The 18921-nt window shown below is 46.7% G+C and overlaps 2 protein-coding genes across 2 annotated transcripts in view; one reads left to right on the forward strand and one right to left on the reverse strand.

The window, feature by feature from the left end:
* Window positions 1-18921, reverse strand: part of LOC129021317 (fer-1-like protein 4) — a 48334-nt gene that overhangs the window by 18721 nt on the left and 10692 nt on the right. The window contains exons 18-29 of the mRNA XM_063659176.1: window positions 18141-18228; window positions 17951-18067; window positions 7594-7746; window positions 6433-6586; window positions 6179-6303; window positions 5622-5756; window positions 5333-5506; window positions 4789-4905; window positions 4533-4694; window positions 1803-2001; window positions 1601-1659; window positions 1381-1512 (exon numbers count right to left, since the gene is read on the reverse strand). Coding sequence (XP_063515246.1) covers window positions 1381-1512; window positions 1601-1659; window positions 1803-2001; window positions 4533-4694; window positions 4789-4905; window positions 5333-5506; window positions 5622-5756; window positions 6179-6303; window positions 6433-6586; window positions 7594-7746; window positions 17951-18067; window positions 18141-18228 — 1615 coding nt within the window. The remainder of the gene's footprint in view (window positions 1-1380; window positions 1513-1600; window positions 1660-1802; window positions 2002-4532; window positions 4695-4788; window positions 4906-5332; window positions 5507-5621; window positions 5757-6178; window positions 6304-6432; window positions 6587-7593; window positions 7747-17950; window positions 18068-18140; window positions 18229-18921) is intronic.
* LOC129021316 (large ribosomal subunit protein eL37-like) lies at window positions 10838-11129 on the forward strand. Its single transcript, XM_054466479.2, is given in 2 exon segments — window positions 10838-10982; window positions 10985-11129. Coding segments are annotated over 2 exon segments (282 nt in total). The 3' UTR covers window positions 11122-11129.

The raw sequence follows: 18921 nt of genomic DNA on the forward strand, positions 1-18921 counted from the left end.
CCAAAGTGCTGGGATTACGGGCATGAAACACCACACCCAGGGAAAAAAAAAAAAAAAAAAGTTTGTAATTAGCTGAATGTGGTGGTATGTACTTATGGTCCTAGCTACTGGGGAGGCTGAGGTGGGAAGATCACTTGAACCCAGGAGTTTGAGACCAGTCTGGATAACAGATAAAGACCCCATCTCTAAAAATAAAAAGAAAAGAAAGAAAAAGATGTGCCATAAGTATAAAATAAACACCGGATTTTTAAATACTTAGTACAAAAAACAAGGATGTAAAATATCTCAGAAATTTTATAAAGATTACTTGTTGAAAAAAAATTTTTTTTTTTTTTGAGACAGAGTTTCACTCTGTCACCCAGGCTGGAGCACAATCTCGGCTCACTGGAACCTCCACCTCCCAGGTTCAAGCAATTCTCCTGCCTCAGCCTCCAGAATAGCTGGGATTAACAGATGCCCAGCACCACGCCCAGCTAATTTTTGTATTTTTAGTAGAGACGGGGTTTCACCATGTTGGCCAGGCTGGTCTCGAACTCCTGACCCTAAGTGATCTGCCTGCCTCAGTCTCCCAAAGTGCTGGGATTACAGGCATGAGCCACTGTGCCCAGCCTTGAAATGATATTTTGAATATATTATTAAAATTAATTTCACCTGTTTCCTTTTACTTTTTTTTTTTTTTTTGAGAGGGAGTCTGGCTCTGTCGCCTGGGCTGGAGTGCAGTGGCGCAATCTCAGCTAACTGCAAGGTCCGCCTCCTGGGTTCACACCATTCTCCTGCCTCAGCCTCCTGAGTAGCTGGGACTACAGGCGCCCTCCACCACGCCCCGCTAATATTTTTTTGTATTTTTAGTAGAGACGGGGTTTCACTGTGTTAGCCAGGATGGTCTCAAATCTGACCTCGTGATCCACCCGCCTTGGCCTCCCAAAGTGCTAGGATTATAGGCGTGAGTCACAGTGCCCGGCCCCTTCTACTTTTTTTCATGTGGCTACTACAAAAGTTAAAATTACATATGTGGCTCATATTATGTCTTTTGGACAACACAGCTCTAGATAATGGAGTTAATAATCCCCAGCTTCTAGAATTGTGAAGAGAAGAGGACTATAATGAAGAGCTCTGAAAAACTGTAGAGCTCCACCTTCAATGAGATCATTCTTGTTTTTTGTTTGTTTTTTGAGACGGAGTCTCACTGTCACCCAAGCTGTTGTGCAATGGCATGATCTCAGCTCACTGGAGCCTCTGCCTCTGGGTTCAAGTGATTCTCCTGCCTCAGCCTCCTGAGTAGCTGGGACTACAGGTGCGCGCTGCCATGCCTGGCTAAGATATCATTCTTTTTACCATTTATACCCCAGCCCCCTCCCTGGGACCCTTCTCTGCCCCCACCTGCCCCTGGAGCTCCTGCAGCGATGCGTAGTACTTGGACCACCAGTCGAGCTCTTCTGGATCTGGGATGTCCTCCTCCAGCCCAGGGCCTTGATTCAGGAGGCCTCCTAGTGGGAGCTTCTTCAGAGGAGGCTGAGGAAGAGCAGACTTTGTCCCTCTAACCCAGCACCATCCTAAGTACTGCCAGCCCCTTCCCCATCTATCTCCTCTACCCCATCACCTTCAGGAGCTGTCTGGATATACCCGCTTCAGCCAACAAGGGATCCAGGGACTTCTGTCCTGGGAGGGGGAAAATGGCAGCATGAGGAGAGTGGGTAAGTAGAAGTCAGATTCCACACCCCATCAGAGGGCCCTCTGGAGCCACATCCGCCAGGAATCAGAGGGGCTTCTGTCTGGTGGCCCTGAAGGAGAAGGTTCCTAACCTTGAGGTCCCTTGGGCATCATATCCCCTGTCTCCTCCATCTCTCCTTCCTCCTCAGGAGGATCCTCATGACCCCGAAATGTGAATCGCAGCATGTGGGGGACAATGTGGGAACCCACAAGGACTGTGCGGCCAAAGGCCCGGCGCTCAATCACCAAGATGCTGAGTGGGGGCTGCAAGTAAGGCTGCTCCGGCAAGTCCTGGGGGTGGAAGAGAGGAACTGTGTCTTTGAAGACCTGGGGAAGAGGGAAAGGTAGCCACAGAGATGGGTAGGACAAAAAATACATCTAAACCTGCATTCTAAGCCCAGCTCTGCCATAGCCTCACTGTGTAATTTCTGGTAAACCATTGCCTTCTCATCCTGTTTCCCAGCTAAAAAAAAAAAGGGACACAGGCCAGGCGCAGTAGCTCATGCCTGTAATCCCAGCACTTGGGGAGGCCAAGGTGGGCAGATCACGAGTTCAAGAGTTCGAAACCAGCCTGGCCAACGTGGTGAAACCCCGTCTCTACTAAAAATACAAAAATTAGCTGGGCGTGGTGGTGGGCACCTGTAATCCCAGCTACTCGGGAGGCTGAGGCAGGAGAATTGCTTGAAAACAGAAGGCGGAGGTTGCAGTGAGCCAAGATCACGCCACTGTACTGCAGCCTGGGTAACAAGAGCAAAACTCCGTCTCAAAAAAAAAAAAAAAAAAAAAAAGGGACACAATCCTGGATTCAAAAGACTATTGTAAATATCAAATGACATAATAGAAACATAAGTACTTTGGAGCCTACAAAGTGCTGTCAGAAGCTGGGCATGGTGGTTCATGCCTGTTACCCCAGCACTTTGGGAGGCTGAGGCAGGCAGGTTGCTTGAACTCAGGAGTTCGAGACCAGCCTGGGCAACATGGCAAGACACCATCTGTACCAAAAATACAAAAAAAATAGCCGGGCATAGTGGTACACACCTGTGGTCCCAGCTACTCAGGAGGTTGAGGTGGGAGGATCACTTGAGCCCAGGGGCAGAGGTTACAGTGAGCCAAGATTGTGACATTGCACTCCAGCCTTGGTGACAGAGCAAGAGACCTTAAAATATATATGTGTATACACACACACACACACACACACACACACACACACATATATATTTTTTGGCTGGGCATGGTGGCTGACACCTGTAATCCCAGCACTTTGGGAGACCAAGGCAGGCAGATCACTTGAGGTCAGGAGTTTGAGACCAGCCTGGCCAAGATGATGAAATCCTGTCTCTACTAAAAATACAAAAAAATTAGCTGGGTGTGGTAACAGGTGCCTGTAATCCCAGCTACTTGGGAGGCTGAGGCAGGAGAATAGCTTGAACCTGGGAGGCACAGGTTGCAGTGAGCCGAGATCACACCACTCCAGCCTAGGCAGCACAGTGAGACTCTGTCTTAAAATATATATTATGGTTTATTTTATTTTATGGTTAAAGGCCATATATATACATATATATATATATATATATATGGAATTCCATATATATCAATGGATCCTAAGGGAAACAATTTTACTACTGTATTGATGGGTTTATTTTATGTATTTGTAGATATACACATATATGACAATTTTAGCATAAAAGAGAGGAAAAATAGAGCTATACCACAGAAAAGTTTGTATATTTTACTGGAATTAAGTTAGTATTAATCTGACGTACACTGTGAAATAGTAGTGTGTATATTGTAATCCCTAGAGCAACTACTAAGTAAAAATCAACAAATTAAAATAGTACACTAATAAATATCAAAATATAATAAACATCTATTTAACGCAAAAGAAAGCAGTAAAAGAGAAACAATAAGTCTGCAAGACATAGAAAACAAACAGCAAAATGGCAGATGTAAATTCAACCAATAATATCAATAGTATCAAATGTGATCATATTAAATACCAATCAAAAGTCAGAGATTGTTAGTTGGATTAAAAAAAGAGATGTGACTCCATGCTGTCTAAGAGATACTCTTTAGATTCAAAGACACATAAAGGATGAAGTATAGGAAAAAAATATATCATGCAAATAGTAACCACAGAGAGCTGGAATAGTTATACCACCAGAGAAAGACACATAAAGGATGAAGTGTAGGAAAAAAATATATCATGCAAATAGTAACCACAGAGAGCTGGAATAGTTATACCACCAGAGAAAATAGACTTTAATACAAAAAATATTACTAGAGACAAACAGATATTTTATAATGGTAAACAGATCAATTAATCTAGAAGATATTAAACATATATGCACCTAACAACAGAGCCTCAAAATACAAAAGCTAAAAAGTTATAGAATTGAAGAGAGAAATACACAATTCATTAGTAATAGTTGGAGATTTCAATACCCTATTCTCAATAATGGATAGACAGAAAATAATCAAGGATTGTTCAAGAGGTCTGAATAACAGTAACGCATAGAGAGCACCACAAGTCCATGAATTAATCCAGGGATCAGCAAACTACAGCCCACAGACAAAGTCTGGCCTGCTGTCAGTTTTTGTAAATATTCATTTACATAATATCTATGGCTGTTTTCATGCTACAATGGCAGAGTTGAGTAGTTGCAACAGACTGGATGGCCCTCAAAGCCTAAAATATTTACTATTTGGCCCATTATAGAGAGTTTGCTGACCCTTGGATCATCTAAGATAACCAGCTAGAAAGTCACCATCCACTGCCCTCTTTCATTATTCTGCCCCCCTTGTCCCCTAGCCCGTGGCCTCACCACTGTCAGATGCCTGACAAGCTCAGTGAAATTGGGGCTCTCACGGTAGCTGGCCAGGACCTCAGACTCCACACGTTGCCCAGCTACCTCCAGTACAACCTGGGGCTGCTCTACCTCGAACAGATGCACACGACCAAGGCCCCTAAGACCCCAGAACAGCACCTGGGGTCAGAAAGTGGGAGATTCAGGGGCCTGCGCCAGACAAACGGGCACCCAGATGTTGGGGAACAAGGGGGCTTTGAGTGCCTGGTGATACCTCAACACGGAACTCCCTGAGCACTGGGCACACATTGGGTGGAAGGGACAGGCGTCCAGAGTGGGGCTCGACCAGGGGTGCCAGATCCTGGGGCTCCACATCACTGGGCACTGAGGGCTGTAGGAGGGAAACAGTCAAAGGGCAAAGAGGAATCAGGCCAAAGGAGGAAAAGCCTAGGTGTGGGGAGGGGATATGGAGAGGTATTGGTGAAATATAAATGCACAGGAACCAACCAAGGCTGGATTGGTGGAAGGGAGGGGGTCTCGGGAAGCAGCTTCGTGCAGGAAGGGAGCAGGGTGTCTGAGGCATGCAGGATGGCCCAACAAGGTGAACCTAGCACGTGAATACTTGCAATGTTCCTTGGGATCAAGCAGTCCAATGAGGTGACCTCAGGACAAACCTGCAGTCTGTATTCTCTGGGGAAAAGAGACCTGGAGGCTGGTCCTGGGACATACCCATGTTTTATATTCCCTGGGGATGGATGGCCTGATGGACAAACAAGTTGGGCTCACAGCCTGTGCTAGCCACGCCAGGGCATGCTGACCTCAAGTCGGCCACTGTAGTCCAGTTCAATGAGTTCAAAGGCAGCAATGAGCTCTCCAGCTGCCCGGGGTCCCTTCCTCAGGGGGAAGAACTGCAGCTCCGGGCGTTGGTATGGGTCCTCCATCAGCTTTACCTTCGGGGCGGCCAGTGCCCTGCCCAGGAACACAGGGGGGCCCTAAGGGGAGCAGGGCAGTGAAGACAAAGGGGAAGAGGCTCAGGAGCCAGGGAAGGTGGGCATCAAGGGGGAAACTCCTGGCCAGGAACCCAGGGAGGGCCCAGGCCACACTCACAAACTTATTGTGGTCAAAGACATTGATGATCACTAATGGAGGCTCCTCCTGCAGGTGCTCCCTCCTCCCGTCCACAATCAACTGCTCAAATACCAGGAGTTCATCCCACAGAGGGCTCAGCGTCTGCTCCAGGACCTTGGAGGCCATACAGAGAAGCAGGTAGCAGCAGATATCAGGAGAAGGCTCTCAACACGCATGCCATGTGAGCACCCCTGCTCTGAAGGAATACTTTAAGTAAATGCTCATCACAAGAGTGAGATGTGAGGAAGATGAAAGCATCTTCAGATGGTGTTGCAGCCAGCCCCTCCCAGCCCTGCCTCCCTATTGCAATTGGCTGCCCTCAGAGTCCAGGCCTAAAGTCAACCCCAGAAAACGACTCCTCACTGCTAAAACCTCCAGTTCTACATCACCTGCTAAGTTAGGGCCATCTAGTACCCCATCCTGATACCCTGCTCTGCAAACCCAGAGTGGGAGGAGAGGGGCCTTGGGGAAAAGCTCAGACCCACCCTAACTTGTCTCCTGGGTCCCTTCCACCCACGTGTCATCCCAGCCCTCACCCGTGTGGTCTGGCACTGGGTAGAGATGAGGACTCGAGCAAAGGGGTCCGAGAGGCCACTGTCATCTGCTGCCAACACACCTCGGGCCTGGTACAAGTGAGCCCGGAGTTGGAAGTAGCTAAAGTCTGGGGTGAGGGGCAAGCAAGGTGTCATGTTTGCTCAGGGGAACCACTGAAGTCCCCTGACTGAGCCCCACACCTTGGGCAGAGAGCCAGGTGGGCCTTATACCTGCCCTGCCCACCCTCTGCACTTACCGTCCCGGTGTAGGCTGGAGGGCAGCCCAGCCGAAGGCTCGGGCAGCAAATCCGGGGGCAGCTCAGAGGTGCAGGCCTTGGCTTGCTTGCCCAGGCCCAGCCACAGGAAGAGCTCCAGCTTGGCACAGACCTCACCAGGGGCTGCCCCAGGTGCCTGTGTGTGAAGAAGGCATGTCAGGGCCCCAATGCCTCTTCTCATGACCCCAGCTAGACCCGGCAATCCTGCTTCCCCCCAGGGCACACCTCTACTGCACATCGCCACACCATGCCAAACTCCCAGTCCACTCCCCACCCGCCCAGCCTTACCCTCTCCCTGCCCCCACCCTACGCCATGACCCTCACACTCTCACTCCCTATACCTCTTACCCCAACACTGCCACTTCCTGTACCCCACACCCCTAACTACACTCGGAGCTCTGCTCTCCCACCTTTGTCCCCTCCACCCCCCACACGTTTACATTCCCTGTCCCCAACCCCAAAGGTCACGGCTTCTCCCTCCTAGGGACCCTTTTCGGTATCTTTTCCAGGGACACCTCATTTAGAAATCTTTGGCCCACAAACCAGCTACACTTTTTTTTTTTTGGGATGGAGTCTCCCTCTGTTGCCAGTCTGGAGTGCAACGGCATCATCTCTGCTCACTGCAACCTCTATCTCCCGTATTCAAGAGATTCTCCTGCCTCAGCCTCCCTAGTAGCTGGAATTACAGGTATACACCACCACACCCAGGTAATGTTTGTATTTTTAGTAGAGACAGGGTTTCACCATGTTGGCCAGGCTGGTCTCCAACTCCTGACCTCAGGTGATCCACCTGCCTCAGCCTCCCAAAGTGCTGGGATTACAGGTATGAGCCACCACCCTCGGCCAGACCAGCCACACTTGTAAGGGGTGAGTCACACTCTATCGTTTTTGGTACCCTGCCTACCTGTCAGGGCCTAGTCAGCAAAATGGCCCATGCAGTCCCAGAGCTAGGGAAGATTTGGGGTTTATCTGATTTCAAAGCTGCCCCAGGAAAAGGCACAATCCCTTCTGGTGTTTTGGACAATTGGAAAGTGTTCAGGGCCCCTAGTTGGGAAGCACAGGCCTCTACCCAAGGCCTATCCTACCCTTGCCCTATAAGCTCCACTCTACTTCTCCCGGCCCCTCACCCCTGATTCCCCTCACCGTGAGCATTAGACTCTGGATCTTCCCACAGTCTCGGCCCCGTTCCTCCTCAACCACAGAGAACAGCACATCCTGGGCAGGGATCCGGGCCCAGGCCACGCGGCGCTGCCCGCTGAGCATCCAGACCAGCACGTCGGGGAGGGGTGGCTGGGGCTGCAGGTAGATAACTGGTCACAGAGGTGGATCTGGAGCCGACCTCTCCTGCTCTCACAGCTTGAACTGAATGGACCAAATAGCCACTCCAGCTCCTATCTCCCCGAGACAGGGTCTCACTCTGTCGCCCAGGCATGAGTGCAGTGACATGATCATGGCTCGCTGCAGCTTGACCACCCAGGCTCAAGCATTCCTCCCACCTCAGCCTCTCAAGGAGCTAGGACTACAGGCACATGTCACCATGCCTGGCTAATTTTTTATTTTTTGTAGAGATGGGGTTTGGCCATGTTGCCCAGGCTGATCTCGAACTCCTGGTCTTAAGAGATCCTCCTGCCTTGGCCTCCCAAAGTGCTGGGATCACAGGCATGAGCTACCACACTTGGCTTCTTTTTTTTAATTGTGGGAAAAATACTTATAAAATTGACCATCATCCTAACCATTTTTAAATGTACAGTTCAGGGGCATGAAATATATTCACAATGCCAGGCACGGTGGCTCACGCCTGTAATCCCAGCACTCTGGGAGGCCGAGGTGGGCAGATCACAAGGTCAGGAGATCGAGACCATCCTGGCTAACATGGTGAAACCCCGTCTCTACTAAAAATACAAAAAATTAGCCAGGCGTGGTGGTGGGCACCTATAGTCCCAGCTACTCGGGAAGCTGAGGCAGGAGAATGGCATGACCTGGGAGGCGGAGCTTGCAGTGAGCTGAGATCGCACCACTGCACTCCAGACTGGGCGACAGAGCAAGACTCCGTCTCAAAAAAAAAAAAAAAAAAAAAAAAAAAAGAAAGAAAGAAATATATTCACATTATTATGCAACCATCCCCATCATTCATCCCCAGAACATTTTTCATCTTGCAGAACAGAAACTCTGCCCATTAAACCATACCTCTCCATTCCCTGCTCTCCATCCCAGCCCCTGGCAGCCACCATTCTTCTTTCTGTGTTTGGATTTGACTACAACAAGCGCTCCATATGAGTGGAATCATACCGTGCGTGTCCTTGTGCCTGGCCCAGTTCACTAGGCATGATGTCCTCAAGGCTCATGCACGTGCTAGCTGGTGCCAACCTTATCTCTTCACCTTTCCCTCCTCCCCAGTCTTATCTTCCCCAATGTGCACAGTGTGCACATGTGGTGCCCATCACATCAGCCAAATACCTGGGCTGGTGACACTCTTCTCCTCCAACATCCAATCACCCAGTCCTGGCAGTTTCCCCCTTCTCTCCCTTCCTCCCTGCCCCACTTCAAGACCGTCTGCTTTTTTTTTTCTGTTGCCGAGGCTGGAATGCAGTGGCACAATCATAGCTTACTGCAGGCTCAACATCCTGGGCCCAAGCGATCCTCCCACCTCAGCCTCCTGAGTCTCTGGGGACTATAGGCGCACACCACCATGCCTTGCGATGTTTTCATTTTTAAATTTTTTTGTAGAGATAGGGTCTCACTATGTTGTCCAGGCTGGTCTCAAACTACTGGACTTAAGCAATCCTCCTGCCTCAGCCTCCCAAAGTGGTGGGATTACAGGTGTGAGCCACCATGCCCAGCCAAAAGACCACCCGCTCTTGGCTAGACAATTGTGACAGGCTCCTAAGCAGTCTTCCTGCCTTGAGTCCTCCCTTCCTACTCACTCTGCCATGGCTGGCTGGCTTCTCCCCATCCCCTGGGTGTCAGCTGCAATGTTGTCTTTGCAGAGAAGACTTGCCTGACCACCTTACCCAAGCAGGTTCTCCTCCACTCCCTTAGCCTCTGTAACCTCTTTCTTACCAATTCCTACAGATCATAATTATTTTTCATATTAATTTACAGATGTATAGTCTGTCTCCCTAGAACATTAGCCTCAAAAGGGCAAGGAATATGGCAGGGGCTGACCCCCAGGGCCTAATATAGAGCCTGGCACACAGGAGGACTTGAAATATCATTGAGAGGCCAGGCGTGGTGGCTGAGGCTGGGCATAGTGGCTCATGCCTGTAATCTCAGCATTTTGGGAGGCTGAGGCAGGTGGATCACCTGAGATCAGGAGTTTGAGGCCAGCCTGGCCAACATGGTGAACCCCATCTTTACTAAAAATACAGAAGAGTAGGCAGGCAAGGTGGCACGTGCCTGTAATCTCAGCTACTTGGGAGGCTGAGGCAGGAGAATCACTTGAACTCAGGAGGCGAAAGTCGTAGTGAGCTGAGATCACACCATTGCATTCCAGCCCAGGCAGCAAGAGCAAAACTCCATCTCAAAAAAAAAAAAAAAAAAGAAAAAAAACAAGAATATTCATAGCAGCTTTATTCATACTAGCCAAAAACATGAAACAGCACAGCTGTCCATCAATATGAGAATGAATAAACAAACTGTGATGTATTTATACAATGGGAAATTGCTCAACAATAAAAAGAAAGAAACTAGATATCTGCAACAACTTGGACGCATCTCAAAACAGTACACTGAGTAAAGGAAGCCTCTCACAAGAGAATACAGTCCTTCCTCATTATTTGTGAATTCTGTATTTCCAAATTTGCTTACTAGCTAAAATTTGTAAACCCCAAATCAATATCCCTGGAGCTTTTGTAATCACGTGAGTATGGGCAAAGAATCAAAAAGTTTGAACAGGTCAGGCATGGTGGCTCGTACCTGTAACCCCAGCAATTTGGGAGGCCAAGGTGGGAGGATCACTTGAACTTAGGGGTCCAAGAGCAGCCTGGGCGACAAAGTGAGACCTCATCTTTATTAAAAAAAATCATAATAATAAAAAACAATTTTTTTTTTTTTTTTTGAAACTGAGTCTCGCTCTGTCACCCAGGCTGGAGTGCAATGGTGCAATCTTGGCTCACTACAACCTCTGCCTCCTAGGTTCAAGCAATTCTCCTGCTTCAGCCTCCTGAGTAGCTGGGACTACAGGCATGTGCCACTATGCCCAACTAATTTTTGTATTTTTAGTAGAGATGGGGTTTCACCATGCTGGCCAGGCTGGTCTCAAACTCCTCACCTCGGGTGATCCTCCTGCCTCAGCCTCCCAAAATGCTGGAATTACAGGCATGAGCCACAGCACCCGGCCTCTACTAAAAATTTTTAACCCTTCTTTGGTTGAAGCCTCAGAAGCAAGATGACGAAGGAAACGTCATCGTTTGGAAAGCATCGCGATAAGACACATACTTTGTGCCGCCACCGTGGCTCTATGGCCTGCCAACTTCAGAAGTCAACCTGTGGCAAATGTGGCTACCCTGCCAAGCACTAGAGGAAGTATAACTGGCTAAACGACAAAATACCACTGAGACTGATCGAATGAGGCACCTAAAAATTGTATACTGCAGATTTAGGCATGGATTCCGTGAAGGAACAACACCTAAACCCAAGAGGGTACCTGTTGCAGCATCCAGTTCATCTTAAGAATTTCAACAATTGACCGGGTGCGGTGGCTCATGCCTGTAATCCCAGCACTTTGGGAGCCTGAGGTGAGCGGATCACGAGGTCAGGAGTTCGAGAATAGCTTGACCAACATGGTAAAAATCCCGTCTCTACTAAAAATACAAAAATAAACCGGGCGTGGTGGTGCTCGCCTGTAATCCCAGCTACTCAGGAGGCTGAGGCAGGAGAATCACTTGAACCTGGGAGGCGGAGGTTAGAGTGAGCCGAGATCGAGCCACTACACTCCAGCCTGGGCGACAGAGCAAGACTCTGCCTCAAAAAAAAAAAAAAAAAAAGGAATTTCAACGAGTCATGCAAAAAATGTTCTGGTTTATTAAAAATACAAAAAGAAATTTTTTAACCTATTTCCTGTTTGCCTTGAGAATACTCTTGTCTGTAATCCTAATGTAACATCATATATACTTCTGTTACATTAGGATTAGAGACAAGTTCTGTTTAGAAATAACTCCAAGTAGGGTTTCATATTTTTTCATATTGAAAATCAGTCATATTTGCTTCAGCCTCAAAGAGTGAGTTTATGTAAAATTAAATGAGTGCTGGCAGTGAGCTGCACTTTTTTTTCTCTAAATGGGTTTAATTTTTTTTTTTTTTTTTTTTTTGAGATGGAATCTTGCTGACACTCGGGCTGGAGGAATGCAGCGGCACAATCTCAGCTCACTGAAACCTCCGTCTCCCACGTTCAAGCAATTCTCTGAATTGCTTCAGAGAATTAATTCAGGAATCCTCGGCTTCCTGAGTAGCTGGGATTACAGATGCATACCACCACACCCAGCTTTTTGTGTTTTTAATAAAGAGGGGGTTTCACCTTGTTGGCCAGGCTGGTCTTGAATTCCTGACCTCAAGTGACCTGCCTGCCTCGGCCTCCCAAAGTGCTGGGATTACAGGCGTGAGCCACCACACTGAGACTTAGATTTTAAAAAAAAGTTTGAAGGGCCCTGAGTTGGAATAAAGCAATACTCTGCCTTTGTGAGCTCTGATACTGTAAGCATTTTTGTTTTTGTTTTTTGAGACAGAGTCTCATTCTGTCACCCAGGCTAAAATGCAGTGGCACAATCTCAGCTCACTGCAACCTCTAACTTCCTGGGTTCAAGCGATTCTCCTGCCTCAGCTTCCAGAGTAGCTGGGACTGCAGGCACTGACCACCATGCCTGGCTAATTTTTTATATTTTTAGTAGAGATGGGGTTTCGCTGTGCTGGCCAGCCTGGTCTCAAACTCCTGACCTCAGGTGATTCCACCCACCTTGGCCTCCCAAAGTGCTGGGATTACAGGCGTGAACCACTGCAATGGCCAACAGTATATTAAAGAAAGTATCTTTAAACAAACACACATAAAACAAGGTTTTTTACTGATCAGTTGACAAAAAAAATGTGACCATCACCCACTAGGAACCTAACCCTGTATTTCTCTGGGGGCAGTGATTCAGTATTTGCTAAGTCAGTGTTTGCAGCAACTTTATGGACTATGACAACCACCAATAACAAGAATTAACTATACATATGGCATGATTGCATTGTATTAAAATCTAGTACAGGCAAAACTATAATGAAAAAAATCAAAATACATTGAAAAAATCAGTAGTTATCTCTAGAGGGGGTGAATGGAGACTGACTGGGAAGGAACATAAAGGAACAACTCTGGGGTGAAAGTAATATTCTAGATCTTGACAGGGATTTGGGTTACACAGATATATGTATTTGCCAAAATTCAGCAAATGTGTGTTAAGATTTGTACACTTGGCCAGACATGGTGACTCATGCCTGTAATCCCAGCACTTTGGGAGGCCAAGGTGGCCAGATCGCTTGAGTCCAGGAGTTCAAGACTAGCCTGGCCAACATGGCGAAACCCCATCTCTACTAAAAATACAAAAATTAGCAGGCATGGTGGCGCACGCCTATACTCCCAGCTACTCAGGAGGCTAAGGCAGAAGAATCACTTGAGCCTGGAGGCAGAAGTTGCAGTGAGCTGAGATCTTGCCACTGCACTCCAGCCTAAGTGACAGAGTGAGACTCTGTCTTAAAAATATGTGTGTATTTGTACACTTCATTATATGTAAATTGTACATCAGAGGAAAACACTGTAATTTTTTTTTTTTTAAATCAGTGGAGGCTGGGCGTGGTGGCTCTCGCTTGCAATCTCAGCACTTTGGGAGGCCAAGGCAGGTAGATCACGAGGTCAGAAGTTCGAGACAAGCCTGGCCAACAAAATGAAACCCCGTCTTTACTAAAATACTAAAATTATCTGGGAATGGTGGCAGGCACCTGTACTCCCAGCTACTCGGGAAGCTGAGGCAGGAGAATCTCTTGAACCCAGGAGGCAGAGGTTGCAGTGAGCTGAGATTGCGCCACTGCACTCCAGCCTGGGCGACAGAGCTAGACTCCATCTCAAAAAATAAATAAATAAATAAATAAATAAAAATCAGTGGAGGGGTCCACTATTAGTTTGGATGTAGAAAGACTCACTCCCAGCCTGGCGCAGTGGCTCACATCTGTAATCCCAGCACTTTGGGAGGCCAAGGCGGGCGGATCACCTGAGGTCAGGAATTTGAGACCAACCTGACCAACATGGTGAAACCCCCTCTCTACTAAAAATACAAAAATTAACCAGGTATGGTGGCACATGCCCGTAATCCCAGCTACTAGTGAAACTGAGGCAAGAGAATCGCTTGAACCTGGGAGGCGGAGGTTGCAGTGAGCCAAGATCACGTCACCACACTCCAGCCTGGGCGACAGAGCCACACTGTGTCTCAACAACAACAAAAAGACTTACACCCTAACAACCAAAATTATCCAAATAAATTGTAAAATTATACACACACACAATTTTTTTTTTGGTTATAGGATCTCGCTTTCGCCCAGGCTGGAGTTCAGTGGCACAATTATGGCTTACTGTAGCCTCGAACCCTGAGGCCCAAGCAATCCTCCCGCCTCAGCCTCCCAAGTAGCTGGGACTACAGGTGCTTGCCACCACGCTTCGTTAGTTTTATTTTTTATAGAGATGGGGGTCTCCCTATGTTGCCCAGACTAAAAATCGTATTTTAAAAAACACATCAGAGAAATGGGGATTCAGAGAAACCTGTATCAACTAAACTCCAGAAAATGATGAGTTCTTCATAATCAAGGAGAGACCTCCAGCTGCTACTCCCACCTCTGGCAGAACAGCAGTAGTAAAAAGGAACATCAGAAATGGGGACAAGGAGAAACTACCCACTTTTAAGAGACTTTTAATGACTATGTGTGAGGTAGCATGCCAGATGAGAATCCCAGGGACCACAGCCACAAAATATATCTTTCTATACCTCCGAACTCTTTCCTATGGATCCTTGCCTAGAGCTAAGGTATGGTATGCAGAAAGCTGGGAACAGGGAAGGAGAGCTGAGATCTTTCTGAGGCATGTAAAGTTTCTTGAAAGTGCAGAGTAGGCCGGGCACTGTGGCTCACGCCTCTAATCCCAGCACTTTGGGAGGCTGAGGCAGGGGGATCTCTTGAGATCAGGAGTTCGAGACCAGCCTGACGAACATGGTGAAACTCCATCTCTAGTAAAAAAAAAAAAAAAAAAAAAAAAAAAATTAGCCAGGCATAGTGGCACATGCCTGTAATCCCAGCTACTTGGGAGGCTGAGGCAGGAGAATTGCTTGAACCCAGGAAGTGGAGGTTGCAGTGAGCTGAGATCATGCCATTCTACTCCAGCCTGGGCAACAAGAACGAAACTCTGTCTCGAAAAAAAAACCAAAAAAGTACAAAGTAACCACCCTTAGAAGGAGGTGGTAGGGAAGAGAATTAAAAAACCCAGAAGTGGTCCTCTGGGATTTCATCTTTTGAAGGCTGAGGGTGAGGTAGGAGGGCTGAGAGAAACCTCCCCCACTAGGCTTTCCGCTATCAGATGCTACACGCTCAGCTGGAGAGCCAAGAGAACCCTTCTGATGCATTCTAGACTTTTACAGTGTAAGGTGGAGACCCTCCAAAGGCCAGAGGAGGGAAAGCAGGACTAACAAGGCGCAGAGGAAAGGAAGCAGACTCAAACAGCACAGAGAATGCCCCAGCAACCCAAACACCTGGTTGGTGGTTTGTAAAGCAGGGAAAGCTTACCCAGAGTTGCAGAATTGGCAGTTTGGGTGTGAACAAGAAACAGATTTCTGGAATCTTGCCAGTTCTCAGTTCTAAGCCTGGATCAAAGGACAATCGTGATCCTTCAAAAAACATTTGAAGCCCAAAGTGAACTGAACCAAACCAAATTCACAACTAAGCCCATTTCAAATACAAAGCATAATGACTTGGTCCTCACTCTCTAGAGTAAGGAGAGAAATGCCTAGTGTAAGAAGAGAAGTGCCATTTCCTGGACATATATATTATTTTAGTCACTAATGTTGTTTTATACAAAAATCTAGGCATATGATAAAAAAAATTATAGGACGGAGTTAAAGCAAAACTCATGGTCAAGAGGAAATAACAGAAGTAGACGCATAGATAACCCAGATTTTGGGATTATTAGACAAGCATATTAAAATAACAATGATAGAAATCTAAATGATCTAGTGAGGAAAGTACACAAGAATTAAAAGATGGGTAATTTCAGCAAACAGTTGAAAACTGGAACCAAAAGGAAATAATAGAAATTTTAAATATATCAGGCAAACAGTTCTACAATAGTTGGAGTCTTCAGTATACCACTTACAATAGCAAATGGAACATCTATACATAATATTATTAAGGAAATAGACTTAAAACAACACTAACCAACTATACTTAGAAGACACATACAAAATACTCCATCATAACAGCAGAGTACACATTCTTCTCAAGCACTCACGGAACATTCTTCAGGATACATCATATGTTAGATCACAAAACAGTAAATTTAAAAAGACTAGGCTGGCTGGGCATGGTGGCGTACACCTGTAATCAGGCAGAGGTTGCAGTGAGCCAAGATTGCGCCACTGCACTCCAGCCTGGTGACAGAGAGAGACTGCGTCTCAAAAAAAAAAAACAAAAAAAAAGACACAAATACCTAAAATCAGAAATGAAAGGGAGGACATTACTAGCAACGTTACGGAAATAAAAAGGATTATAAGAGAATACCATGAACAAGTATAAAATAACAAATTAGATTATCTAAGATGAAGTTATAAAATTCCTGGAAATACAAATTATCTAAACTGACTCAAGAAGAAATAGAAAATCTGAACAAATCTATAACAATTAAAGAGATTGACTCAGCAGCCAAAAACTTCCCAAAAAAAGTCAAGACCAGATGCCTTCACTGGTGAATTCTACCGAACACTTGAAGAAGAATTAACGCCAATTCTTTTCAAACTCTTCCAAAAAATAGAAGAGGGGGGAACACTTCCTAACTCATTCTATGAGGCCAGCTTTACCTTGATATCAAAGATAGATGAAGAAATCACAAGAAAAGACATCAAATCATTACATGCCGGGTGTGGTGACTCAGGCCTGTAATCCCAGCCTTTTGGGAGGCCGAGGCATGGAGGATCCCTTGAGCCCCAGGAGTTCGCGACCAGCCTTGGTAACACAGGAAGACCCCATCTCTACTTTTTAAGTATTTTTTTTTTAAATCAAAAAGAAAAAAGAAAATTACAAAACAATATCCCTTATAAATACACAGATGCAAAAGTCCTGAAGAAAATCCAATGACATATTAAAAAAATGGATATGCACCATTGATAAAAGGAATTCATCTCACGAATGCAAGGATAGTACAACCTAAGGAAATCAATCAGTGTAGTACATCACAGTAACAGAACAAAAAAGAAAAAAACATGATCATCTTAATAGACACACAAAAAAAGTTTGATAAAATCTAACACCCTTTCACAATAAAAACACAAAATCAGGAATGGAAGAAAACTTCCTCAACCCGATAAAGGGAATTTATGAAAAACACTGCTAACATCAAACTTAATAGAATGAAAGCTTTCCCCCTAGAATCAGAAACAAAGCAAGTGAAAATTACAACTTGGCTGGTTGCAGTGGCTCACACCTGTAATCCCAGCACTTTGGGATGCTGAGGCAGGAGAATCACTTGAACCCAGGAGGCAGAATAAAATTACAATTTCAGAAAAAGTATGTATCTTGTATCTGCCATTGTGAGCTTGACAGCTTGTCAACACCTGAAGATTTTTCTGACTGGACATGGCGGCTCACACCTGTAATCCCAACACTTTGGAAGGCCAAGGCAGGAGGACTGCTTGAGCTCAGGAGTTTGAGACCAGCCTGGTCAACACAGCAAGACCCCATCTCCATTTTTTTTTTTTTTTTTTTTTTTGAGATAGAGTCCCTCTCTGTCACCCAGGCTGGAGTGCAGTGGTGTAATCTGAGACCTGTCCTGAGACCAAAAAGTTTGAGAACCACTGCCATAGAAAAGCACCAGGACATGTACCAAAATGGTCTTGGAAGCATTGTTTCTAATTACAACCCACTGGGAACATCTCACATACCCATTAGCAGCACAGTATGTTATATATATATATATGTATATATGTATATATTTAGTGTTTCAGACAAGGGAGGTCATGCTTAAGGCAGCCTACTCTCAAATCTTCATCCAAAGAAATCCTGAATGTTCCCTGGGTCTCTGCTGGATTCTAGAACTCTCGTCCTCACCCTTAGCTACTGCAAATGGATCTTGGTCCTATGCCCACAGCAATTAGTCCCAGCCCTTGCATCATTCCAAAGGAAAAATGTTACGTCACACCTGCCCGAGGCCTCTGGAATGGTTCAAAAGCTTAGGGAAAAGGGTGTACAAGGTAGGAAGGTGGGGTGGGTGAGGCATTACCTCCTCAGTCAGAAAGCGCAGTTTTGCCAGGAGCTTCTTGGCCAAAGCCACCTTCTTTTGCACATTGCCCCGTCTCAGGCCACGTAGAAGTCGCAGTCCTTGCTTAGCCAAAAGGTTCTGGGAGGGCAAAAAGACAGCATGAGCGGAAGGCCCCAGCTAGGTGCCCCTGAGTCCCTTCCTGAGGCCGTACCAGGCTGTGCACCAGGAGTTTCCCTCGGCATCGATCCAGGGCATTGGGCCGGGTCATCGTCCTGCGCTCGGCGCCGCGGCAAAACTGTCTGCAGTGAGCAGGGATGTGCACAGCAGACAGGAGTCAAAGGAAAGGAGAAGGACGCTGACTTTGGGGCCACTGACCTCCCACCCCCAGCCTGCCTCATAGCCCTCTCAGTCTTGGGCTCTGAAGGGGCACCCTTTCTCCTGCAAAGCTGGCCTATCTCTATTTGGACCACTCCCAAAAATCATCAAGGCCAGCCTTGCTCTTGAGCGCCAGAGCTCGCTAATACTTAACCACCTACTACCCTGGCTACCCCAGGTGTGGCCCATGGACCAACAGCACTAGTATCACCTGCAGGCTATTTAAAACTGTAGGCCCTCAGCCCCACCCCAGGCCCTGCTGAATCAGAAGCTGCGTTTATGCCCTAGGGGATTCCTAAGCACATTGAAGCCTCAGATGGCGATGGTGTGGTTTAGTCTCCACCAGGTTGGCTAACGTATAGCTTGAACATTACGTGCCCAAGCCAAATGCATACTTTCCAATGATCCCCCCCTCAAAAAAAAAAAAAAAAAAAACTATTTCACCTCAGAACTCTCGAGTAATCTCTCACTGCTCTTTCTCTCTTATTCCACATCAATTCATCAGCAAATTCTTTATGCTCTACCTTCAAAAAATATCCAGAATCTGGCCAGGTGTGGTGACTCAGGCCTGTAATCCCAGCACTTTGGGAGGCCGAGGCGGTGAATCACCTGAGGTC

Source organism: Pongo pygmaeus, chromosome 21 (genome assembly GCF_028885625.2).
Source record: "Pongo pygmaeus isolate AG05252 chromosome 21, NHGRI_mPonPyg2-v2.0_pri, whole genome shotgun sequence".
Lineage (NCBI taxonomy): Eukaryota > Metazoa > Chordata > Mammalia > Primates > Hominidae > Pongo > Pongo pygmaeus.